At 40.0% G+C, this 26,083-nt stretch overlaps 1 protein-coding gene across 2 annotated transcripts in view; it reads left to right on the forward strand.

Annotated features, from left to right (window-relative positions):
• ZZEF1 (zinc finger ZZ-type and EF-hand domain containing 1) overlaps positions 1-26,083 on the forward strand; it is a 57,218-nt gene that overhangs the window by 25,632 nt on the left and 5,503 nt on the right. The window contains exons 25-51 of one of the 2 annotated variants that reach the window (XM_027734344.2): positions 183-331; positions 862-1,102; positions 2,663-2,742; positions 3,594-3,687; positions 4,265-4,775; positions 5,409-5,573; positions 6,796-6,915; positions 7,738-7,899; positions 8,539-8,668; positions 8,912-9,050; positions 9,249-9,414; positions 9,899-10,161; positions 11,169-11,341; positions 11,920-12,067; positions 12,634-12,773; positions 13,175-13,452; positions 14,519-14,693; positions 15,238-15,370; positions 16,367-16,563; positions 17,111-17,230; positions 18,170-18,358; positions 18,705-18,805; positions 19,320-19,455; positions 20,579-20,938; positions 22,797-22,940; positions 23,789-23,957; positions 25,813-25,911. In XM_027734344.2, coding sequence (XP_027590145.1) covers positions 183-331; positions 862-1,102; positions 2,663-2,742; positions 3,594-3,687; positions 4,265-4,775; positions 5,409-5,573; positions 6,796-6,915; positions 7,738-7,899; positions 8,539-8,668; positions 8,912-9,050; positions 9,249-9,414; positions 9,899-10,161; positions 11,169-11,341; positions 11,920-12,067; positions 12,634-12,773; positions 13,175-13,452; positions 14,519-14,693; positions 15,238-15,370; positions 16,367-16,563; positions 17,111-17,230; positions 18,170-18,358; positions 18,705-18,805; positions 19,320-19,455; positions 20,579-20,938; positions 22,797-22,940; positions 23,789-23,957; positions 25,813-25,911 — 4,782 coding nt within the window. The remainder of the gene's footprint in view (positions 1-182; positions 332-861; positions 1,103-2,662; positions 2,743-3,593; positions 3,688-4,264; positions 4,776-5,408; positions 5,574-6,795; positions 6,916-7,737; positions 7,900-8,538; positions 8,669-8,911; positions 9,051-9,248; positions 9,415-9,898; positions 10,162-11,168; positions 11,342-11,919; positions 12,068-12,633; positions 12,774-13,174; positions 13,453-14,518; positions 14,694-15,237; positions 15,371-16,366; positions 16,564-17,110; positions 17,231-18,169; positions 18,359-18,704; positions 18,806-19,319; positions 19,456-20,578; positions 20,939-22,796; positions 22,941-23,788; positions 23,958-25,812; positions 25,912-26,083) is intronic. The other variant, XM_027734345.2, reaches the window with a different exon arrangement.

Below are 26,083 nucleotides of genomic sequence, written 5' to 3' on the forward strand. Positions count from 1 at the left end.
AAGAAAAGATATATCACTTTTCTGTACCACGTTGGAGAAACAGAGAACATTGTTAAATTACTTGTTTAGTCTACTTGCATTAACTTTTGGGGTTTTTTTCCCAATATTTATTATTTTCATTAAACTGTAAAACTGAAGAAAAGTCTTCGGTAACTGAAGCGTCTGTTTTGATTTTCTTGCAGAACTAGGTAGTGAAGCAGACTTGCCTCCTTTGAAAGTAACATCAGTTCTTAATTCCCCTCTGTGGAAACCTGTCTTCAGGCATCAGATGTGTCCTGAGGCAGCCCCGGGAGCCAGGCAGAGCAGTACCAAGCACCAGGAGAAAAAAGAGGTACTTGCACCCTGCTTTTGTTCCACTGGCATGGAATCCCTGGGCATCACCCACATTTGTTTGGATTTATGGAGTTCTTATGCCCTTAAGGTTATGCTGCTGTGCTAAAGTTGTCATCACTTGTGCTGTTTAATTCAAACATCAAGGAGGGAAGGAACTGTTCTGAGCCCTTTATTCTATGAAAATGGAAACTAATAAATCCAGCCAGGCTGGATGGGGCTTGGAGCAACCTGGTCTAGTGGAAGGTGACCCTGCCCATGGCAGGGATGAGCTTTAAGATCCCTTCCAACTCAAAGCAGTCTGTGATTCTATTCTATGATTGTATAAAATGGTTTGGAGGGACCTTCAGAGATCATCTGATTCACTGCCCACCTTGTGCAGGGACGTCTTTCCTTAGATCAGTTTGTTCAACTGCGCTGGGTAAGCTGCAAGTTGACTTAATTATACCAAAGGAGCTGCAACAGTTTTTCAGATAATGTTAACATATTATTAATAATATTAAAATCCATGTTTTCTGCCACCCTTTGCAGGCTCGGAGCTCTCCCCACGACGTCGGCCGTAACTTTCTTATCGACTTTGCAAAATCAGATCCTGCCCAGGACTTCAGTGGGCAAAAATCTGAACTTTTCAAAGGACTTACACAGGCATGTAAAAAACAGACCCCAAAGACAGATATAGTTGCTGGTTCTACTATTGATCAAGCTGTGAACTCAACATTTGCTGCTTTGGTGTATCTCACTCCAGATTTATTTGAGAAGCTTCAAAAATATGGTAACTCTAATATTATTAGATTATCTTAATAATGAAGACTTAAAAGTTTGTAAAAGGCTCTCTTACAGCTCAGTTCGTAACCTTTAAAAATCAGTTTAGTGGGGCCAGTTTTAAAAAAGGTGTTCTGTATAAAGGTATCACTTAGGTAGACTGGATAAGCCTTCTCTTTAGAGTGTTTATTTTTTATTAATATATACTTTTGTCTTTGGAGCACTGGCAAAATATTAATAACCATCAGAAGCCACTAATCCTATAGAGCTATACATAAAGAGAGTAGTGATTTTGTCTGGGGCTTTAATTCAGAACAGGGAGGCTCCCAATTATTAGAGGTTCTTGGATCATTTTCCACTCTCATTGTATCTCTTCTAAAAATCCAACAACTTATATATGTTATTAACTGCTGGGGTTGGAGGAGGTGTGAATGACCTCTGAAATATACTTTGGAAACTAACCTTGGTGTCCTCAAAATGCTTATTTAAATTTTCTTTTTAAATAAAAGGCAATGTTTTGCTTTTAATTTGTATAATATCCATTGTATCACAACTTTTCAGGAGGTAAAATGAGCAACTTTTTAACTCAGATCATCCTTCCCTTAAGTTTATTGGAAGTATTTGGGTTATTTGAAGTATCGGATAATAAGATGTTCCTTGGTTTTGAAGGGTTTCATTTTAGGCTTTCACTTGCTGACATAATTTTGACACCAAACATCTTACATTTTCATAGGGTCACAGAATGATTGAGCTATTTTTCTGAGCTATAAAGTTATGACTGAAAGTGACTGACACAGGGACTGACTCGATGACTAACGTGGTTACTGCCTTTAGTCATCTTGTCTGTGTCTGACAACTGGGCTAATTTTCTGAGTGAGATTGAAAACTGGGGTAGCACAGGAAATTATTAGTGAGTGCTTGAGAAATCCATCCCACTGTTATGTCAGGTTGTGCTGGGGCAGAGTCATTTCAGGCCCCTGTTCCCCTCTGCCATGTGACATAGGGACAAGTCACCCTGAAAAGAAGAAAGGAAACAAAAAATAAAAAAAGGGGGAAATGCAAAAGGAAGACTGAGTAGGAATGTCTTTTTCTCCATAGTCATTTGTCAGGCCAGTTTGCATGGACACTGTTTTGGCAGGTTTTTAATTTTTGTAAATTGATCTTGAAGGTCTATTCCAGAAATTCAATAAAGCATAAAGCAATAGAGGAAACAAATACATCTATAGAGCTTTAAGTTACTAAGCATTTCTTGATTATTCTGATTTCTGTTTGCATCAGTGATATTTGTGTGTATAGGGAAAGGTTTTTATTTTCCATGACTTCAGGCGTCAGTTTTGGGGAGAGATGAGGAAGATACTCATAATTTAACTTTGTAAATAACTCTGTCAAGGTGCAGTTTATGTATTTAAGACATATGAAAGTTGGCAGGTTTTATTCCCTGTTTTTCTTACAGGCATAATTCCAAGCATTGACTAAGAGATGAGGGGAGAACTGTAGCATAATTTTAGTGAAGTACTTGTATAAAAACAGAGCTGTAAATAAACAGGACTCTTCTTTCTCTCATTTCCAGTCAACAGTGGAGGCAAGGTGCCTTTGTGTGATGAGTTTGCACAAGTATATTCCCTGGCTGATTCCATTAGAATATGGATGGTAAGATCACTCAGGGGGATATCTGTGAATGTCATTTACTTTAATATTTTACAATGCAATGTTAAGGAGTAGGGTGGAACAATCTCTTCCTTCAGTGATTCTAAGTCAACTGTTTTCACTTAGGAAGAACATATATTTACTTCTAAGCTTTGAACTTAAATGTTTAAATGTAGTTTTACACTCCCCCCCCACCTTCCCTCTGCCCTAGATGTGCCATTGTGAGTATTTAGGACTGAATTTGACTCAATCAGTTAAATTTGTGATATTTTTCAGTAAGAATGTGTGTTGTTAATAAGGAAGGTTCTTACATTGCAGTTGGAGCTCTTTTGAGGTATAGAATAAAAAGAAATGTCTTAAACATCATTCTAGTATCTTGTGAGCTTCTCCCTTTCCTGCCTAAGAATTCCTGGCAGCTTGTTATCCTGGAGTTGCAGTGAGTGCAGATGCATGTTAGGATGAGTAATTGCCTTCACCCATTGCATCTGACAGAGCTCACCAGTGAGATGACATGTTTTTGGAGAACCTTATCTCATGACTAGATATATAGATATATGGATATATATCTTTTCCTGAGTGTGGGGGTAAGGGAGAAGCCTTTTTTTCCTTGGAGTGCTGATGCACATCCAGTCACAAGACAGGGAATGCTCTCAGCCTACAAACCTGGAGCAGCTCTGACAGTTGAGGTGCTGCTCTTGGAGACTCTGGGTGGTTTGCACTGCAGTGGGGAATAGTAACCACTGTCATCTGTTCTTGAGGTTAAATTCCTTTAGAGCAATACAGTCTTCATCCTGCCTGCTGTAGAGAGACACAGGGGGGATCATATTTTAACTATTTTAACATCCTGTCTACAGTTGGAAATGAAGCAGAAATCCCTGATGGGGAGGGGAAATGATACTGAGGAGAAGCAGAACACGGAAGCAAGTGAGGTGAACCCAGAAACTCTTGGTGAGTGTTGCCTTTCCAAATGTATAAGCACTCCAGGGAGTTTACTAAAGCATTGCCTTGTAAATCTTAAGACATTATTTTTGCTGTAAAAGGTAAGTTGGCGACTGGGGTCACTTTTTAATACCTTAAGAGATAACCCAGTGCACATTGCATGAACTGTCATTGCAATTCATTGCATGAATTGTTCTCTGCTGTTCTTTGCAGAAAATAGAATGTGAGGAAATTCTGCAGGGAGTGACCTCTCACTTGGGTCATCTGGTTCTGAACTTATGTTCATCTATTTTTGTAGATACTTCTTACCACAGTGAACTGATGTTAGAATAGCAGCTGATGGTTATTAGAATAAAACATATTCTCATTAACTGCTGTGTACTTCATATGGTTCAGTGGGATTATTCAGATTTGGAAATATAAACTTACCCAACTGATGGTGTTTCATGATCAATATAATAAGGAAACCAGTATTTTCTGGCTGTCTTGGCTCAGAAGAAATAAGATAAATCACTTTCTTAGCAGAAGACAGCAAGTTTGCTGTTCAATTGTCATGGTTTTAACTCTTACTGGTTTTGTGCTGCAGCAAAACTCTGCATGCAGAAGAGCCTTCTGTTACTGAACTTCTTGCCTGTAAGAGCAAAGACGAAAGATTCTGCTTCAGACAGTTTGGAAGCCCAAGACACTGATGACCCCCAGCAGCCTGTCAGTGATAAATGCCAAAGAAAAGGTTCAGTTGTGGACATGGACTTCCAGGCAGCACATTCACCCAGTGCAGGAACTCACCCTGTTTCAAAAGAGGGGGACCAAACATCACAGTCTGAGCTGAAGATTAAACAAGTTCCAGACCCCCTCCCAACAGAAGCAGCACCTGCATTTCATGGTAAACCTGTTGAAAATGCAGTTTCCCAGCAAGAAGATGTGTCATCACCTCCTTCCACCCCTACAAGGAAGTCTCAGCTGAGCAGGGGAAGGCTGAGGCTCCTGTCCTTCAGATCCATGGAGGAGCCAAGACCTGTGCCTACTGTAAAGGAAAAATACCCTATTTTGAAGAACATTTTAGACTTTATAAAGGATCAGTCCCTTTCACATGAGAGGTAAGCAAATTGAAAATGTTGCCCATTATAAAATACAGAAGCTCATCTTCACACCTCTTCAGGAGGAATAAAACATATTTTAGCATCAAGACAGCATTGAAAAACATTTTATATATGAATAGTTGTCAGACTTAGGTATCAGACTTCAGCTATTCATGACCAGGTAGTGGCTCAGAGAGTCCTATTTCATTTCATTTGCTTCTGTCATGTAGAACAGAATGTAAAAAACAATTATTTGGCAATTTATTGTCTTGCTTCCTGAGATTTATTTTATTTGCAGGGGCATTTTGCTTTTTATCTACAAACAGCAAAGACATGGTGTATCACTGTTACCAATCCTTGATACCACACAGAGAGTGGTTCCATCTCAAGTTACCTGGTATTCTGAAAATGTTAATCAGAAGAGAGATTTCCTGTTCTCAGCTTGTCTGTTTGGGGCTCTAAAACATGGGGTGGTGCAGGAATTGCTGGATTCTGTTTGGAGCTCTGTCAGTCACCCAACTGCTGAAATAGAACTGAACATTTAGATACAATGCTCTTGTGTGATTAGTCAAAGGCTTCTTGAATTGTGATTTATTTATTTTGAAGTTTTCATTGTTTTATTTTCTGTTTGTTTTTTTTTTCTGCTCTTAGTGTTTTAAAGGTTCTTGCTTTGAGAAAATCCCAAGGGCAGAGTATCATGGAAGTGCTCAAGACAATCCGCCAGTGCCTCAACTCTCTTGGGCAGCCACATTGCTTTCACCCTCCCTGTGTGCTCTTCCTCCTGGAACTTCTGGCCTGCCAGAAAGATTTCACAAAGTAGGTCGTTATTTGGATAAATCTCAGCCATGTGATTTAATGTCTTAGTCCTTGTGCTCCCCCAGTTCATGTATATTGAAAACAGTAGAAAGTTATTGCTTTTCAACACATGTGGATAATAAAAATATGACATGAGGTTTAGTTTTCAGGCTGCTGTGCATATCTTGTGTGCTTCAGTTAAAAAAATAAAAATTAATTATTATTTTCAAGTGGGACTTGGTTGCACAGCTGTTCATGCCAGTAGGTATCATGTGTTTGAGTCACCCAGAAACATCTTTACAGTCCCAACCGGATCACAATAGACTCAAAAAGACTGAAGTCTTCACTTATTGCTGTAGTTATAGTTCCTCTCTGGTTCTAGATTGGTTTCTTTGTCATCTAAGAGAAACCTGTAGTGATCCAACTAATTTAACTTGTAATCACTTAGGTAACATTGCATCTTTATAATTTCTGTGAACTTTAGGTGTCATCTTGATTTACAGAGTATCTGGCAGAATGACATCCAAGATTGGTGCACGCTGTAACATTTGCTTTTTCATGAATTTTCATAACTTTGGGTGTGACACCTGTACCAGACCAGTTTTCTTGTGGGGTGGCATATTCCACTTGTGTGCCAGAGGCCAAAAGGATGGATGTCAAGCCAAGGTCTGCAGTGCTGTTGGCTTGGCACCAGTTCCTGGACATGCTCCCACACCCAGGGAAAAGAGCCAAAGGAGATCATATCAATTATATGGTTGTGCAGTTGTTGTTCTAAGTGAGGAAAGACAATTTGGAATTTTTTTTTTGTTTTCCAAATTTTGTATACAACTAGAAAGCCCTGTCTCAGATCAGGAGCCAATACTGTGCTGCTCTGGTTCATAAATTTAGGTCTCATTTCTGTGGTGTGTCAACTCTGTCACTTGGCTTCTCCCTTGTCAGGAGCTCTCCATGGTCATCTTGGGCACTGACTTCCTTTAAGATCTTGATTAGATTTTTGTAAAGGACCTTTTTAATTCGAAGGAATGTTCTATCATTAGTGCCACGAGTTCCTTCTGATTTCTGGTACAGGATTCTTTTATTTTTGTTTGAAACTACCAGACTGCATTTTAAAAAAAACCACAACATTCTTCCCACTTTTGGGGGGGGGGTTTAAAAATAGCCTGTTTGTAAAATTTTTACAAACCATCCTACCTAAAATATAACAATGAATTCTAGGTTACTAAACTGACTCTTTAATTTCCAGCTATTTTGGAAACTTGGAAGGTTGTGGTGCTGAGCTACACAAAGAGATTCGGGAGTCCTACTATCAGCTTGTTTTATTCCTGGTTAATTCTGTGAAGGGATTTAGTGCTATTAATGACAGGTACAGTACAATTCTTGCCTTATTTCTGTGATTTTTATTCACTGTTCCTCCACACCTCTTCCCTTATCATTTGTTATTTGTTGTTTAATGCCTTAATTAATTTTGACTTAATCAAACTGTACTTTGCATTATTTACAGAACTAAATAAGAATCTTGTGATCAAAAATGCCAAGTTGGCTTGTTATTACTACTATGCAGGAAACCACAATAAATTTATCAATGTTAAAAACTTGAATTATTGCATTTTGTAGTTCTAATTCCACAATGTGTTTCTGAAGCTTGGTAGTAAAATACTGGAAATAGCAAATTTATTGTGGAATACTCGGGCAAGAGTGATGCCACGATAAATATGGCAATTCTGCAACCATGCTTTAATGTTAAAACTCAAGTTTTGTAACATTCTGGTTAGCATTTTGGGGATTTCTAGCTGTGTGTCCTAAAGAAATGAGAATTTTTGTGACTATAAATGTCAGTAACTCTCTACCAGTAACTCTCAAGTCCTTTGTTCAGTTTTGACTGAAGATGGCAAAGTTTTCTAAGAGAAAAAATTCCTCCAAAATGTACTGCAGAGAAGAGACAAACCCTCTTGCTGATGCTGGGGCAATAGCATAAGCTCCATCTTAACTGAATCCATAAAGACACCACCTTTATTTCAAATTCCATAGTCTATGCCTGCTAAACTGTGTAAGCTAATACACTGATAAACCTGAGTTATTCATTTTAATGCAGAGGAAAGCCTGAAAATCAGTGTATAGGTGTCTGCCCTACTCCCCAGACACCATTTCAACTTTAGGTCGTGGTTTATTATCTTTTTTTATTTAGGTCATTGCTTCCTGCCTTATCCTGTGTGCAGACAGCTCTCCTTCACCTCCTGGATATGAGCTGGGAGCCAAGTGATCTTTCCTTCTTTGTTGAGATTCAGTTGCCACATCTCCTCATGACAACATCACAGGAGAACATAAGTATCCATGACAGTGTCATTTGGTGAGTCAGGAAGGATGCAGCGTTCACATGGTACTAAATATTGATACCATTTTACCCAGAAAGGCTCCTGAACTTTGTGCTGGAACAAGCAGTAAAACTACTATTAACAAGTATGGCATAATTTTGGCCAGTATCCAGAGGCTTAACTGAAGTATTTGAATTCTTTTGCAGCCTTGCCAGTGCAGAAACTTATCAAAATTTTATCTTTAACCTGATTGCTGCTGGAGCACTTCACTTGTTCAGCAGTGTAGCAGGAGGTAGATAATGCTGGTTCTTCCCTTGATAAATGTTTTTAACGCCTTCATGTTGCAGTTTTGTATTAGTTGTACTTCTTACACATGGGCAAATGTGAAGGTCAAAAAGCTTTTAAATGTCTCATCTGAGCTGCCAGCATTTCAAACGTTTTATAAGTTTAGGTTTTTCTGATTTTTCTGATCTCCATATGTATTTAAGAATGTGTCACAGGCAAGAAGCTGCTGTCTATATGGTCATTTATTAACCAGGTGAATGGGAGTTCTCACAGTTCTGTTTTTATTACCATGTTATAGCACTTGGTTCTTTGAAAAAAAAAAAGGAAATTTTTATTAAAGGGAAGCCTGATTGCATTCAGACTTAATTTTAAGCTTGCTTTTCTTTTAGTCAGTGGAGTGAAGAAGATGAAATTGCAGACTACAAGCAAAACTGTGAATGGATGGATGAATGTCAGGATGTAATGTTTGAGACCTGGTATGAAAAGATAGCTCAAGCTGACCCAGACAAGCAGAGAAAGGTGACCTCATGTTTTGTTTATTTATCTGCAGAAGGGTTAGATAGGAGACCTTCAAAAGCCTAAAGGAATCTGGCTTAAACTGAATTTTCATGAGTTGGATCTCTGGCTCCCTGTAGACTTTCAAAAAAGTGATTAAAAGATCCCCGTCCATTTTTAGCGGGGGGAATGTTCTGCTTTCTAAAACAGGCTTTCTCAAAGTCAGAAAATAATCCTCAAGCAAGCTGTGTCCATGTCTTGCTCTAGATGCACATGTTTGTGGCTCGTTACTGTGACCTGCTGAACGTGGACATATCCTGTGACGGCTGTGACGAAATCGCGCCGTGGCACCGCTACCGCTGCCTGCAGTGCAACGACATGGACCTGTGTAAAACCTGCTTCCTGGGTGAGAGCCATTAAATAACCCCTCAGAACCCTGGGCTCGAAGGCAAAATAGTGTCTTCTGAATTATATGTGACAATAAAGTCGAACGCTTTTTTTTTTTCCTGGGGAACTTCAGAAATGCTGAACTTTTCTTTTCCTAATCTGAATCAGGAAAAGATCCTGTATCAAAAAGGTTTTACAGGGTGATCTTTCCTTACAGGTGGAGTTAAACCTGAAGGCCATGAGGATGACCATGAAATGGTTAACATGGAATATGCCTGTGATCACTGCCAAGGAGTTATCATAGGTCGGAGAATGAACTGCAATGTGTGTGATGACTTTGACCTTTGCTATGGGTGCTACCACGCAAAGAAATACTCTGACAGGTATTAAATATGTCATTTTCTTCTCCCCAAACACTTGGCAGAAAAAGATATTTAGCATCAAAGTGCAATCAGTCCTTCTCATGGGGCTTCCTGCAAGGCTGTGCCTGACGTCAGAACATTTCCTTGGTGTCCTCTGGGGAAATGTGGCAAATACAGGACCAGTTCAGCAAAAATCTCTGTGGTTTGAAAACCTGCCTCAACCTTTGAAGTAACTTGGTAGGAATTCTTTTCTGGCCATGGAGGTGAAAGCTGCAGGAGGAGAGTTACCAGCCCTGTACGACAGGACAGAAGAATTGAACACTGCTGTGCGTAGAAAACAGTTTTCAGTGCTTGACACCAAAGATCCTATAAAACAGGCCCACAGTTGGAACCTCTGGAATGTGTTGGGTCTTAAAGGTTTCCTGTAAAGGTGTTGTGTGTTACTGACTACACTGGTTAGCAGGAAAACAGCTGCATTTCTAACTGCTGTCCCTTCTCCTTGCAGCCACCTGCCCACCCACAGCATCACGGTGTATCCCATGGTGACCATCCGGATCAGCGACCGGCAGCGCCTCATCCAGCCCTACGTCCACAACTACTCCTGGCTGTTGTTTGCAGCTCTGACCCTCTACAGTGCAGATCTGGCAAATGGGGAGGAAGTGGAAGGAGAGAAGCTGGATTCCCAGGTCCTCAGCCATGCCCGGGTCCTGCAGCATCAGTGCATCCAGCTCATCGGGGACTGCTTGATGAAAGCGCAGCACGGAAAGGGTGAGTCAGCTCCTGCTGCTCCCAAACAATGGGGTCTGCAAGTGTCAGAGGAGTCTGCCATTACTCACTCCAAAGTTTCCAAAGGAAAAGGGAAGCCACTGTGTACTTCTCTGAGAATAACTGTTTATGTAGAAAGCAAATGTAGAACAAGTGTCGTTCAGGGTCACTGGAACGTGGAAAATGGAGAGCTTGAGAAAATTAATTTTGTGCTTAGGTAAATATTGAAGACAACTTGGCAACTCTTTGGTTGTTTTTTTTTCCATCGTGGCTCTTGTATTGACTGATCTCTTTACAGCTTCATGTTCTGTTAGTAACGTGTTAGTGACAGCTGAAGGACAGCAAATAACTTGGAGGAAAAGGCTTTTTGCTCTGTATCTCTTGGGAAGAATTTTTTAACCTTATTTGTGATAGGAGAAGTTTCTGGGGATGATGTCTGTTTGTCTGGAAAGGGGGATTTCTGTGAACTAAGAGCTCCTACAGAAAACAGGGCGATACAAATTCAACCTATGTTGAATGTATCAAAAATTCCAGACTGAAATTCAAATAAGCTTGTCGGTAGCTTCTGTGAGCAGCTCTAACACAGCTGAAATACCACCACCACTACCACCAAGTACTTTTGCAAACTCATTATTTAACCTGTTTGTAACATGTAGTTTTATTGTACAAATATTTGAGTGGTCAGAAGATTCAAAGATAAGACAAATTTAATTAACCTTTCATAATTAACACTGTTGGCGGGTATCTCTAACACTTTCTTAAATTAATTAAGACCTCTATCCCTATGGTATCTTTGTGGTGGAAGATGTCACCACCTGTTCATCACTGTTAATGGAATTAGTACTTAATGGAACTACATAATTAAATGAACATGATTGGAAACATCTTTTTGATGGAGTTGATATTCAAAAGAAGTGTGTGAGAAGTTGGCAGTTCTCTTTTAAAATGTTTCAGTTCTGCTTTTTGCCCATCTTGCCACTCAACAGCTTTTACAACTTTCTTGCTCTCAGGACTGAAAAATTTAGCTCTCCTCTGCATGTTACCAGAAGATGAATCCTTCTCAGAGAATGACACTGTTTCAGGCAGTCCTGCCCCAGACAGTGCTCCAAAAAGGCATCCTGGTGATAAAGCAGGGAAGGGAAGAGATGAGAAACCCAGCACAGGCTCCTTTGTGCATTGTAATGTGAGTACCTGTTACTTCCTGATATCAGATGTGTGATCTTCAGGTGCTTAAACATCCTCTTCTGGACCTGTAACTGAAATAATGGATAGTAATGATTTCATTTGTGGGTAAAAGTTAGGGGACAAGGGGACAGTTGTTGATTAGTTCACTTTTTCATTAGATCCAGCTGATCAAAGACAGAGGCATCACCTCTTAGAGAAAACTGATTCACAGAAGTATTGGAGGGAAGGGATAAAGATCATTCTTTCTGAAAGGGCTGTCATTTCCCCTGGTTGGTAGCACTGTTTAGGTAGGAAAATGGGTTTCCTACAGTTTTACACAGTGTATAAAACAGTTTATTCAGTGTATAAAACCATTACAGTATAATAATTTTATGCACAGAGATACAAGAAAATAAATAAACTTAACTGTATGAAAACTTAAGACATGAATACATCAAGAAGTTATTCACCAGTAAAAGGTTTTGATATTTGTAGAAAAAATGTTTGTCAAGTGCAGATGACTGACTTCTTTCCGTGCTTGTTTCTGCAGGTAGTAAATTTTGTTTTAATCTTTTAGTACCTTTGTTTTATTCTTAGGGGAAAGGAGGCACTCGCAAGGAAATCCAGTCTCCTGCAGAAGAGAAAGCAGGAAAACAAGGAAGTGAAAGCAAAGGTGTCTTTGCAAAGAAAGCTGTTGTGAGACAAGAGTCAGACTTTTCTGTGGATGAGACTGTTTCTCCAGCAGGTAAAAAATGATTCCTCACTTTCCCTGTCACAGGAATACCCATTCATGTGCAAAGCAAACAGCTGTCTTTTTATTCCCAATCCAATTTTGCATATTTGCAAATGTCTTTAATGCAACCAGACTCTGCTTTGTGAAAGCTGCCAAGCACATTGCTTTGAACAGCTACCTTGCAGCTGGTTTAAAGGATTCTAGAAATCAGAGTAGACTTCCACAGATACATATTCATGTATAGACATCAAATTCCTGTTGGCCTAACACAGTATTTGTGTGTTCTGATGTGCTTGGAACCAGAAATTTGGTGTCTTATCCTGCTAAAGATTAATATTGTAAGAATTATGATTGTTTAATGGATCTGTCTGTAGCACTGGTCTTTATATGTTTTTAGTAGATGATGTAAATCTGTTTGCCTACTGTCCTTTAATATGAAGATTTTTTTCTCAAATTTTTATCTTTTTAAAAAGTTCTATTTCTTTTTAGATTTTAATTATAAAAATGAAACTATTGCATATTTCTTTTATTTTTAATGTCACTTGGGGTATTTTCTTCTTTTGTTTTTATTTAAACAGCAGGTGACTCCCTCTCAGAGGATTCAGCCCAAAAGCAAGCAGAGAAGGTTTTGATACCTAGCCAGGAACAAGTTTTTGCTGAATGCTCTCAGAAGAGGATTCTGGGACTGCTGGCTGCTATGTTACCACCTTTCAAATCAGTTAGTTCTTTTCACTTCAATCTGGGTAGTTTTCTAGGTGTAACCAGTAACATGAATAAAATTCATAGTGAATTAAATGTGGGAAATGGGCTTTTGTTGCTTATGTGTTATAAAATTTGAATTAGAATGTCTTAAGACAGTGCACATTACTGAGGTCATGGGGGGGAAGGGAAGGGAATTGTATCCCATGAACAGTTTGTCTTAACTGTTCAACACCTGCAGGGTTTAAATCTTCAGTTTAGGTCAATTTAACAGGCCAACAACCAAAGTAGGAGCATAATTTCTTCATTCCTCTTTTCCTGTTTGAAAGACCATTAGAGCAGAAGCTTTCGTATGTGCTGACTTTGACTCAAAATCTTGTTTTCTTTCCTTGCCTTACTGAGGATTTTCTCTTTCTGCAGGGCTCCACAATGTCTTTGATGAACCTGGAACAAATACTTCCACTGATGTTTCATGTTGTAATCTCAAATGCTGGCCACTTAAATGAAACTTATCATTTAACCTTGGGACTTCTGGGCCAGTTAATCCTGAGGCTTATGCCTGCAGAAGTGGATGCTGCAGTGACTAAAATCCTTTCAGCCAAACACAATTTGTTTGTACCAGGAGATGGGTCTACAGTGCCAGAAGGATGGAAGACAACTCATCTCCTGTTCAGTCTGGGAGCTGTGTGTTTAGACAGGTGCTTTTTTCCTTTAAACCAATTAATTAATCTCTGATGACTTGTAATTTTCTTTCATGGGTGTCTCGTGCATAGAGGCTTTTTAATTGAAAGTCAATTAAACCTGTACCCTGATTGTGGAAGGGTTTTAGCATCTGCAGCCCTTGCTGCAGTGGGAATCTTAATTTCCTTCCAGAAGAAGGCTGGCTGCTGAAAAGTGGCTTTATTTCCTGTGCTTACCTACATAGCATGTCATAGAGGAGGAAGGAAGGTTTGGAAACTTTGAGGAAAACCAAAATACAGCCCCATATGTTTTATATGACGTTAATTCTCTTGCATTGTTACATCTCTTGTGTAACTTGGGAAAGGAAAGGAGGAGAGTGTGTCCTGTTGTAACTATCACCAATGCTGAATTCTGGAGCTGACCTTTTTGTGTGAGAGTATTCAAAAGAGAGGTTTTTGTCTGGTAAGATTGCAGTGGAAACAGCAGGGAGGGACAGATTTTGAAGCTACTGAGAAAACTCCAAGCATTCTGAGATTAGCGTTGTGCCTGTTAAATGTGACTTATTTTTCAGTGTAGCTGTTGTTTCACAGGGAAGGTTCACAAACAAACAGAAAAGCATATGAAATTTAAAGGCAGAATATCCAGAGCATCAGCTGAGGGAAAGGATTTTCTCCAAAACTAACTTTAGAGCAAGGAGGCCAGTCCCTCTGGATTGTTTGTGTGATCCCAGAGCGAGCAGGTAGTCACGTACATGGGAAATAAACCGCTCGCTGTCATGCCAGCAGAAACTTCTGAGCTCTAAACTAAAATTCAGAATTAACAGTGACAATGTTCAGGCACACTTTGATTTGGGACTGTAAACCCTTTCAGAAAACAGAGGAGTATTTACATTCTAGTGAGGAAAAACCAAACGGAATTAATGTGTCAGCTGGCGCGAAAGCTTCAAATATTTGGAAAAACTGTTTTGTAACAATATGAAAGCTACAGCTCTGACAGATTAAGAGTGATACACTGTGTTGGGGAAAAACATTTCCAGGTAAGTGTAGTTCAGCCCCCCTAATGCAGCCTGCTCTTGCTTTGCAGTCGTGTGGGCCTGGACTGGGCGAGTTCCATGGCAGATATCCTTCGATCCCTGAACTCCTCCGTGCAGTGGCACAGTGTGATCGCTGCCTTCACTGACCACTGCATCAAGCAGCTGCCCTTCCAGCTAAAACACACCAATATCTTCACTTTACTGGTGCTGGTTGGGTTTCCTGAGGTAAGTGGCCTATTGGTACTAAAGCAGATGAAATTGGTTAAAGCTTTTAGGTGTTTATTTCTAAATACGATGGATTTCATCGACTGGGGACATCCATTATAAACTCTCAAAACACTCTGTGCCAGAGTTCACATCTTTCCACTTGTGCACAGTTTGATCTAATCAAATTTGTACAAAATGTTGATCTAATCAAGAATAATGAGGCTGGTTTTCCCTGGCATTTCTTTGAATGCTACTTACAACTACTGCAAGAAAAGCTTAATGTGTTTGAATAACTTTTATACAAGCAAAACAATCCAGTCTCACTCTTGATGTTCCTAACTCTGATATATTGCCTATGTAGCATTAAGTTGGTTGTTGCAGGCATTTATTTTATAGAAGTGAACAACTATTTTCTAAAGATGAGCAAACATCTGGCAGCAAGCAGAGGGTTCAGCTAAAAAATACAATACCAAGTATAAGCAAATGTAACCAATATAATGCATGGCTGTGTGTTTGCAAATAAGTGTTCCAAATGATGACTGAAATTCTGCTGCCATTTCAGGTGCTGTGCATGGGCACTCGTTCTGTGTACATGGACAATGCCAACGAGCCTCACAACGTGATCATCCTGAAGCATTTCACGGAGAAAAACAGGGCCGTGGTTGTAGACATCAAAACCCGCAAGAGAAAAACAGGTTCTGTGACATTTTTGTTTTATCAGAGGATCACACAGTATTGCCTTACAGTTTCTTATGGAAGCCCAAAAGCATGTTTTTATCTAGACCACTTTGTGCGGGTCTGCGGAGTTTGAATTCCATTATTAGTAAGGTGTCTGATTTTCTGCCTCAGCTAATTCTGCTTGCAGGTCACAAACAAATTGTGCAGCTTCTGCAGTAATGGTTGGGAAGACGTGTTTTCTTTTTGAAACTCTGGCATTTATTTTTATTCAGAAAAAGATTTAGAAAACTGTCGAGACCATTCTATTAAACTGAGAAATCTCAGCAACTCTTCCTGTTTTGAGATTTGCTTACTGCTTTTGTCTTATCCTTTTCACACCTGTGCTTAGTGTTTTAAAACAATTGCTACTTTAAAAACAGTTTGGATACCCCTAAAATCTGAGACCAATTTAAATGTTTAACAAATTAGTTGGATCCCTAGGAGCAAAGACTTTCAGCTTTGGAATACGTGACCTGATATTGTGAAGTTAATAAAGCAAAGGTTGTCCTAAGATTTGACTGTTGAAGTTGTGTAAAAGACATTTGGAAAAATCAACAGACTAAACTGCTTTTTGATATCGAAGGAAGATTTGACATAAAAGCTTTTCTTTTTTTTAACTGTTGACATTTTAAACAGTAAGACTGGCAAGATTTATTTCATCATATCAATTGCAGGTCAAAACTTTCCCCGTTTTAATTGTAAAATGCAACCTGTGCTGCTTTAATGCTGTACTGCTAATGTGCAAATATGTGCAGACAATCAGCTGTTGCCAGGAGCTACCTTGGGATTTTTAATTTGCATTGAAAAAATGAAATATTTTCTTGGCTGAGGTAATTTCAGTACAAGACCTTTATTAGAACACAATTCATGTAGGGATTGTGATCATGTCTCAGCCTACTCCTATCTACTGGTAGGAGATGACTCCACAACATTTGAAAATGAACCTGGAACATTGTGTTTGTTCTCTGTTGTAGTGAAAGACTATCAGTTGATTCAGAAATGTGAACAAGAGGGCAGTGATTCCCAGACCCAGCTGAGACAGTACCTCCAGCACTTTGTCCTCATATCCACCCACCTCCTGCAAACCAGCCTGGACAGCAGCTATGCTGAGGCAGTGGAAACAACCTGGGTCTTGTCACTGGCTCTGAAGGGGCTTTACAGAACTCTAAAGGTATCTGGCATTAGACTATTATAGATAAATAACAATTCACGTTCTACCCTGCACTACAGGAACTTGGGGATTGACTGAGCAAATTGGGGCATTTCTCTCACAGCTGGCTCCTCTCATTCCCAGTCTGAGGGGGGTGAAAATGTTACTGGGCTTTAAATAGCATTTGTGAGTCTGAGCTGGGAGTTGGATTGCTTCTCCTCTCTGGGGGCCAACCATTCATGAAAGCTGAAGAAGAAATTCATAGAGAGAACACTTTATGGAGTGAGGTTCACATTCCCCTTTTCTCACTCCTGAAGTATTTGAAGAGGGAACCTGTGGTTTTTTTGACTGTCAGAACAAAACAGACATTCAGTTACTACTGTGTGCATGTCCTAGATGATCCCCTTAAGGGATTTGAAGTGGAGATTTGTGTTTTAGGGAAATGAAAGGGTTCCCAATGTAGTTCATCTGGGCAGGAAATCTATCTGAGGCTGTGTGACAAGGCCTCACAAGCATTGTGATGCATTGTTCCCTTTTTTCTTATTTATTTGTTTGTGTGTGTCTGTAGATTCATGGCTTTAAGGAAGTCCAAGCTGCCTTTCTTCAGTCTGGTTTGCTCAAGCTTCTAGTGAAGAAATGCAGCAAAGGAACTGGCTTCAGTAAGACCTGGCTTCTGCGAGACTTGGAGGTAAGAAAAGTGACACTTTAGGAAGTCAGGCTACACACAGCAGCTCAGAACTTATGGCACTGCACTTCCCTTCTGGGAGGGAAGTCTCAAGAGTATTTCTAATTAGTCCCTAAAATATGTTCACTTTACTGTGTCCCTCAATCTGCCTCCCTCTGTCCATCATAATTGTGTAGATAATAGTCCAACTTCTTTAAAGCAGGGGCTGATTTTAATTAATTTCATTCTATTTGAAAGAAATGTGCAAGGTGAGGCATTAATCATCTACTCAGTTTCTTTTGTGGATTTTATTTAGGCTGTTCCTGAAAATTCTCCCATTTAAAAAATAATTCTTCCATATTCTTCCATTTAAAAAGTAATAGTCTCAAAGCAGAGCATGCCTTGCCTTGCTCCCTGACGAGCACGAGGTGCTGCTGCAGTGCAGATGGGGACATGCTCGTGTGTGGGGATGTTCTGGCAGGAGGATTGTTAATTCCTGAGGGAGAAGTGTGGTTCAGCTGTTAGCTGTGTTTTATCTTGGCCAAGAGTTGTGTTAACTGATATGTGGGACTGCAGCTCTGCTGAAGCCAGAGGGATGTTTTCAAAGGAGAAGAGTGTGGAGGGGCATCACTGGCATTTTGGTGACAGTCATTTTGCTCTGTGAGAATTCTCAAACCTTTGAAGTATTGAAATGGTTAAATAATAATTTTCTTAATTTTTTTCACACTTTCAGCTGATCACTGAAGTTGTCTTTGTAGCAGCCTGGAAGGTGTAACTCATTTGTGAAGTGGGAAATGGTTTGGTTTTGTGTTTTGGGAGTTTTTCTTTTTTTAGGTGCTGCTTCTTTTTAGAATAGCATGTGTTAAACACTGTCCAGATCTGATAATGTTCTTAAATGCTGATTGCAGATACACTAATAATATCTACAGCTGTCACACCATATGCTACCTTTTTTCTGTACAGATTTTGTCAATAATGCTGTATTCCTCAAAGCAAGATATCAGTTCCCTGGCTGAACAGGAGGACACTGAACGGGAAGAAAGGGAACAAGACCAAGATGTGGAGCAGCCTGTTGTTGGTCCTGTTGATGTAGAGCAGAACAAACTTGACCCTCTGGAGGGTTTGGATGAAGCCACCAAAATATGCTTCTTGGTATTTAAACTTAGTTTACCTCCTTTGAAGTTACTGTGAATTTTCTAGTTGCATAAAACATTTGGTAGTTTATATGGCTGGTTTTCTTCTAAATTTACAAAATATGGGTCTATGATTTCAGTGTATCTTTCTCTAAAGAAAATAAAATAGAATTACAGTAATGAATGCTACAAAATAATTAGAAAGTGTTTTGCTAAATTAATTTTCATTTTTATTAACCCAAATATTAAGTTCATTAATTCTCTACCTAGCAGTGGGAAAATAGTACTATGACATCCTCAAAGAACCTCAATTTTATTTTTCCCATATAATACCTTTTTTTTTTCTTTTCTTGCTCCTTTCTCAGATGACACATGATGCACTTAATGCACCTCTCCATATTCTTCGAGCCATGTATGAGCTGCAGATGAAAAGAACAGATTCTTTTTTCCTGGAGGTTCAAAAGAGGTATGTGACAGTCTGGGTCCAGCAGAAAGACAGTTGCTAGATGTGGGTGAAAGCCTAAAATCTTCTTGGGGCCAAACAGAAATTGTTCCAAGGATACAATTTGGTTTTTATGTCTGAAAAAGTAAGGCAATAAACTCCTGTTGAGGTGTATTTGTGGAAGCAAGTCACCATCTTCTGCAACACGTCACGTGTTCTTCTCTGTATGGTAACTCCCATATGAAGGTCTGCTGTGGCTCTAAATTCTGCAAATTAAGGAGGAATCAAGAGCTTCCATGTGGCTTCCAGTACTCATGGAGACACTGTGTTCTCACAGAAATGAGCAATTTTATAACACTTAAACCCTTTGGCTTGTTAGCACAGGGGAGCCAGGTCACGTGGTAAAAACAGGTCGAGTTTAATCTTTCCAAAACAGAAGGTGGGGAGGTTTAATTTACATTTAATTGCACTAATTTACTTTGCATTGCTTTCAAAACACATTGGTGTATTTTTTTTGCTGTGTTTTGCCCCTCCCAAGGTTCGATGGAGATGTGATAACCACGGATGAGAGGATCCGAACCCTGGCCCAGAAGTGGCAGCCCAGCAAGCGCCTGAGGCTGGAGGAGCAGAGTTCCAAGGCAGTGGATACAGATATGATCATCTTACCATGTTTGGTAGGTTCATCTCCACAAACAGGAGCAATTGTGAGATAGCTAATTTAGGCATTGAGTAATTTCTGTTCTGTTTGGTAACTTCAAACCTGAGATAACTTTTTTAACATCTGAAATAATCTGTTATTAATGTTTTATGTCAAAATTAATGAGCAGGTACAACAAGAAGCAAATATTTCTTCCTTGTAATTCCTTCCTTAAGGAAGTAAAAGAACTTGATTCTCAGCTCAGGAGAACAAATTGTGATTGCAGGCTGTAATTTCCTCCCCTTACACAAGAGAGATTGTATCTAATTGCTGTAAGCTTATGCCATGCTACTGTTTCAGCAGATCCCTGTTATCTTACAGTGAGTTCAGCAGAACAAAGAGGCAGTGAATTTATCTTGTAAAGTAGACACTACACTTGCAAGCTTTAGGTTTTGCATTCAAAGCAGGGTCCCACAGCTCTTTGCTTTATTTTGGGTGCTCGTTCCTGGCTGGTGTAACCAAGTGCAGCTGTTTATCAGTTGCACAGCAAAGTGGAAGCAGCTTCCTGAAGTAGTTTCACATAATTATAAGGAAAAAAAAAAAAGATAGGCCTTTTAACAGCTTATACAGAGGTTGTGAAATATCCACCCCTGGAAATTCTCCAAACTTAACGGGACAAAGCCCTGATTTTGAGGTTGTCTCAGCTTTAAGTCAGATTTGGACCAAATGATCTCCAAAGGTCCCTCCCAGCTTGCCTCATTCTGTGGCACAGCTTGGTTGCTTTACCTCTGTAGGTCAGCTTAAATTAACACTTCTGGTTAGAACTCTGACTGCTGCTTCCACTGCTGTTTATAGTCATGTAACCTTTGGCAGGGCTAAGAGTTGAACTCGATGGTCCTTGGGGGTCCCTTCCAACTCAGCATGTTCTGTGATTCTGTGATAGTGAGAGCTGTTGACTGTTGACAAAAACAGTGGTTTTGAGGAAATCCGTCTTTTTAGTGAGAGATCCCACTTTTATGCTCTTTAACAAATTCATTTGTAAACCCAGCTTGCAGTTTAATGGCCTGGTGAGATATCCAAACATAAAGAAGCAAATTACTGGCAGCCTGTTTTCAGACTTGCCTTTTTTATTTGGGTTTTTTTTTTTTTTTTTTTTGCAGTCCAAGCCTGTACTCTGTGATAAAGCAACAGAAGAAACCAACCCAGTTGCCCAGAAGCTGATCACCAACACGGAGAGTGACCTCCAGCTCAGTTATGCCAAGCAGCGCCGCACCAAGAGTTCAATCCTCCTGCACAAGGAGCTGGACTCCAGAAGCAAAAAGGCTGTGAGGGACTACCTGTATCGTGTCAATGAGGCAATTGCAGTTCTTTATGCCAGGCATGTGCTGGCATCCTTGTTGGCTGAGTGGCCTGATGATGTGGCAATCAATGAGGAAATCCTAGACCTGAGTGGCCCAGCCCACATGACATACATCCTGGACATGCTTATGCAGCTGGAGGAGAAGCAGCTGTGGGAAAAAGTAAGTGGAGGTTTCACTCAGACAACGTGAGCAAAACCTGTGCCTACAAGCCATGAGACCCTGACTAACAGAAATACTTGCAGTTCCTTTTTTTAACTCAATTGAAACTCCAAAATTTAAATTAGTTCTGAAACAGCAGTTGGAATCTGTCGGTGTCTTGATGTACTGATTTTGTTAACAGAAAGTGGAAAAGGAGCTCCTTGGAGACAACTCTTCCAGTTATGAAAGAGAAATTGGTGAAATAGGCAGTTTATTTTGAAAATAGGCAATCTAGATGGTAATCTGTGGAAATTGGTAAAATAGGCAGTGCTTTTCGAAAGCTGCTTTTTGTTAGGTCTCAACGTGTATATTGTAATACCTGTTACTCTGGTGGAAGGGATCTTGGAATTACAATGGAATGTTGTAATGAAAGTGGCAGGTCAAGGCTTCAGAGCAGTCAAAGCAAGTGGAGCACTGGGAGGCTTCAAAGAAGGAATTAAAAATAAACCAGAAGGCATTGATATGCCACTGAACCAATACTATGCTCTCATCTGGATTAAGTGTGTGACCTGATTCCCTCATCTCATTAAAAAATTAAAATAAGATGCAGTACAACTGGGAGAGACCTGGAGAAGAGTGGCAGGGATTATAATAGCCATGGAATAACTTCAGTATGAGGAACCAACTGGTTTTCTTCATCCTGGATATTTCCCCTGTGGAGGCACTGAGGGAGAAGGAGTAATGGAAAAGTCTATTCTTTCTCTGTAGATTTAAAGCAGTAAATAGCATGCAAAAGTTAACAGCAAGTATTATTCACTGGCCCTCCCAGTAAGAAAACAAAGGAGTGTCAGATTAAGGTAATAAGTGGCAGGTCCAAAACAAACCAAAAGAACTGGTTCTTGACACAGGATGTCATGGAAATTGTTGCCCCAGGGTGTTTTTATGGGTTCAGAAAAGGGCAGGATGAACTGATAGAATAAAATCTGCTAAGGCACATTAAATACAAAAGCATAGCCTTTGTCTTAGGCTGTTCTACCAGTGTATGGAGGCAAAGAATGCATTCAGGGAACTGCCCTTGATTTTTAAACTCCTTTTCCCCAGGAAATCAATTTTTGGCTGTTTTGGAGGTGAATCTGTTGGTCTGAGCTAGAATTACATTTTATAGGAGGAGTTAGGAGATTGCAGGTGAAGAGATATAATAAGTAGCTATAATGACCTGAAAGGGTGTTGAGTAACAGGACTCCTGATATGAAGCTTTTGTGCACTTCTGAAAACTAAGAAAAAGGGAGACTCAAATGGTTCTGGATTATATTTAGTGTGTCCTGATAAACTTAAAGGCAACTTTTTTTGTATTTTCAAAGACAGAGCTCTTGCATCCAGTGCTTTCAAACACTGCAGCCACTTAATTAATACTAATAATTCCTTCTTATACATAGAGCTGTACATTTGGAAGCTAAAACACATGACATATTCTGTTCAAATCAAAACCTGTAAGTGTAGAAGGTAGAGGTGCCTGTTTAGTAGGTTAACAAAGTTGTTTATCTTATTTGATTACCCCTTTAGTTTCCTGTTAATTACTTTATGAATTAGCCATGATTCTAGCAATTGTGGGAAGAGATGTAGCCAATATCTGTCATGTTTTTGCCAGATAAAGAATGAAAGATGTGAAACAGAGGACAGAGTAAAATCTTTTATGCTTATGGAGATGACGCTTGGAGGCATCATTTGTGAATTTGTCTTGTTTCTTGCTTGTACCTCAGTTCCCTCTTCCAAAATACCACGTGACTGGGAATGACTTGTGTCAGCCCTCAGCATGTAAGCGTGTGAATGTTGTTTTGACAGCAAACTGTATTTAATGCTGTGGGTTTTTTCTGCCCAGATTCTGCAGAAAGTGCTGCACGGGTGCAAGGAGAGCATGTTGGGGACCATGGCCCTGACAGCCTGTCAGTTCATGGAGGAGCCCGGAATGGCCGTGCAGATGCGGGAATCCCAACATCCCTACAACAACAACACCAACTTTGAGGTGGGTTCAGGGAGTGTCGCAGGGCCTGACTTGAGGATCAGCTGAAATCCCCGCGGTGGTTGGAGCAGAAGCCTCACAAAGTTCCACCTGTGTGTCTGTGGGACTCCTGTGCTTGAAACACCCACGAAATCTGTCCAGTCTTGCTTGGAAAAGGCTGATTTCAGATGACTGAGGCCTTGCCCTGTAAAGAAATATGTTCAAAATGCACTTTAATGTAGCCCTAATTCAATCACGTGAAAAGTGCATAGCTTTACTGTGCATGTATTTGAAGCAGATTGTATTTGTAAGTGGTTTCAAGCAATGAGCAAATATTCCAACCCCTCCATCCACAGATCTGTTTCAGTTGACCTTTTGCTGTTAGATGAAAGTAGGAGTCTTGTTTTTTTTCCTGTATTTCTCATTTTAGGCTACCTTCCCCTGACACAAACAGTTTCTGATTTTATTTTCTTGATACTGTTTGAAAGCATTTTTCTGATACAGTTTGATAAGTAATTATTGCCTTTGGGCAGTCTTGGGATTTTTAATTTCCCTGCTGCTCTGAGTCTTGTGATTTTTATTTTTAAAATGCATATAAACCCTTAGGTTCTGGCAGTGAGATCAATATCAGCAGCAATTACTGCTTTTGAAAGAGCAAAGCATTGCTAGCAATTAATTGTACATGTTTAACAGCTAATGTGAACAATAGGCCGTGCTTTACATCTGTTAAATTAGCTCTGGGTAAAACTATCAAATAGCTTTTTACCCACGGAGATGCTGTAACATTTTTGATGTCTCCCTTGTTTGTATGGTGAAAGCTCAGTGGGTTCTGGGTAATACAGTAACACAAAGCTCATGTGTTTATTTCCCAGGATAAAGTTCACATTCCCGGTGCCATCTACCTCTCAATCAAATTTGACCCTCAGTGTAACACCGAGGAGGGCTGTGACGAGCTGCTCATGTCCAGCAGCAGTGACTTCCAGCAGGATCGGCACAGCTTCAGTGGCTCTCCAGAGAAATGGAATGATTTCGAGCTTCCAGGTGAATATGCCACGACTCCAGGATATGCTGGCACTCCAGAGAAACTGCTGAGAGATGACAGTGAAGAGATGACAGTGACATGTGGATGTTCCTGAGATCTGGAGGAAAAACTCAGTCCTTTTCTTGTCCCTCTCTGTTTGCTCTGACGTGCTGCTCTTGCAGTTGTTTCTTCAAAGTGGGCTTATCTCTTGTTGTGCTGTGACCTTTTTTTTCCACCCCTCGGTGCTCTTAGCTACTGGAAACAACTTCTGATCTTGATTCTGTTCCAACACAGTCCTTGTTCTGCACGATATTCACTTACATTGTTTATGCCTTGTCTTACTTTCCACAGGAAGCACATTTTTTTTTTATTAAGAAAAAAAAAAAGAAAGAAAGATAGGCTTATCTCTGTCTCTGTGCTCTGCTGCTGCTCTGAGCAGAGAGAGGCAGTGCCAGTGCCTTGGCTCCAGCTGGTGCCACAGAGCACAGCTGAAAAAAAACCATTCCTTTGACAGGCAGCTTCAGTCTGTATTCTCTGAGCACATTTTTGATAACACAGTAAGTAGCAAATGCCAGGGAGCTCAAAGACTGCACAGTCCCCTGCTTCTTATTTTTAATTGTTTTAACCCCCTGAGCCACTGGGGTGTTGCAGGAAACTTGACTTCAAGTACTGTCAGCACCTGTAAATAGATTTGGGAGCTTCCTTAGCAAACTTTGGGTTACAAGGTGCTGTTTGGTTACAGGGTGACAGTTAAAAGCAAATGTGTGCTCTGTAGAAATACTTTGGATTTTTATGAACCTACTTTCTGGCCTCCTTTTCCTCCCAAATAGTTGCAGAGGCTTGCCAAGGAGCTGAACTTTTGAGGCCCATTGTTTTGGAGCGGCCTTGGCTGTGAAACTTGAGTTTCACCTTGTGCAAGTTCCTTTCCAGCCCAGGCTGTGTCTGGATCAAGGCTCTTGATTTCACTCAGCAGGTTTTAGCTGCAGCCAGGCATTTGAAGGCTTTTCATTTGGTGGCAGGGCTTTCTCCTAGGAGCAGGAGAGAACACTGGTTCCATTTCATGATAGAAAGGGAAACTGTTTTTAAGTTTGGTGGTTTTTTTAATCCTGCAAGGTGTTTTCAAAATTTTTCTGCTTCATGAAACTTTGAAAATTCTGCTTCCCAGTAAAAACCAGCCTGTTTGTCCTGGGGTGATAGGATTTTTTTGTGGAACAGAAGGAAATCCTAAGTTTTAACAGCTTTAATATTACAGAGCACTGTAGAGAAGGATGTGTTTTGTGCAGCCTTACAGCAAACTACCAGGATTTATGTCTGTGAAGCTGTAGATGCTACAATGACAAGAACCTCTTGAATGTTCCACTGTCTGATTATAAAATGGTCAAACACTGATAGTTCTTCCACGTTTAAGTGATTGAGTTTAACAGTTTTCTTCCCTGGGTAAAAGATGTGCAGTTTCATTTTCTGATACACAAAAGCAGCATCTTTACTTTCAAATTTTTTAAACCTTGTTTCCAGTGAATTCAAAGGTTGTTGTAAAGAACTTGGCTGCTTATTTAGAGGCTCTTTTTTCATAAAACATAACTGATGCATAACACAGTTGGAAAAGTGAAGTTACAAGTGTACAGTATAGACTTTAACTTCCTCCAGGTAGTAAAAATATTGTCCTTTCTTGTAAGTACCTTGAGACAGGGGAAACCCTTTTGTGTTGTCAGTCTACTGTGCATTTCATAATCATCAGAAAAGAAGAGATCACCTCTCTTAAATGACAGTATCTAGGATAAGTTCATCACAGACTTTTCATTTTAATTGTTTTTGAGGTAGCAAAATGAAATCAGAGGGAAGTAATGTGGGTTTTCTTCCTTCCCTTGCACACAGGAGACACACTCTACTACCGATTTACTTCTGACATGAGTAACACTGAGTGGGGATACAAGTTTACAGTGACAGTAGGTCATCTGGGAAGGTTTCAGACAGGTAAGTGCTGTTCAGAATGGATTGAAAAGGGCCTTTTTTAGTCATTTTGCTGAGCTTTGAGAGACTTGTGGTTATGGCTTTTTCTTGGCGTGGAATTTGCTTTCGGTGTGTTGGAAATAACGTGCTTAGTTTTGGTCAAGCTGAAGCTCGACTGATGTCTCTTACTGGCTGT

The sequence above is a fragment of the Pipra filicauda genome, unplaced genomic scaffold (genome assembly GCF_003945595.2).
Source record: "Pipra filicauda isolate LSUMZ 115617 unplaced genomic scaffold, ASM394559v2 scaffold71_size5581439_pilon, whole genome shotgun sequence".
Taxonomy (NCBI): Eukaryota; Metazoa; Chordata; class Aves; order Passeriformes; family Pipridae; genus Pipra; species Pipra filicauda.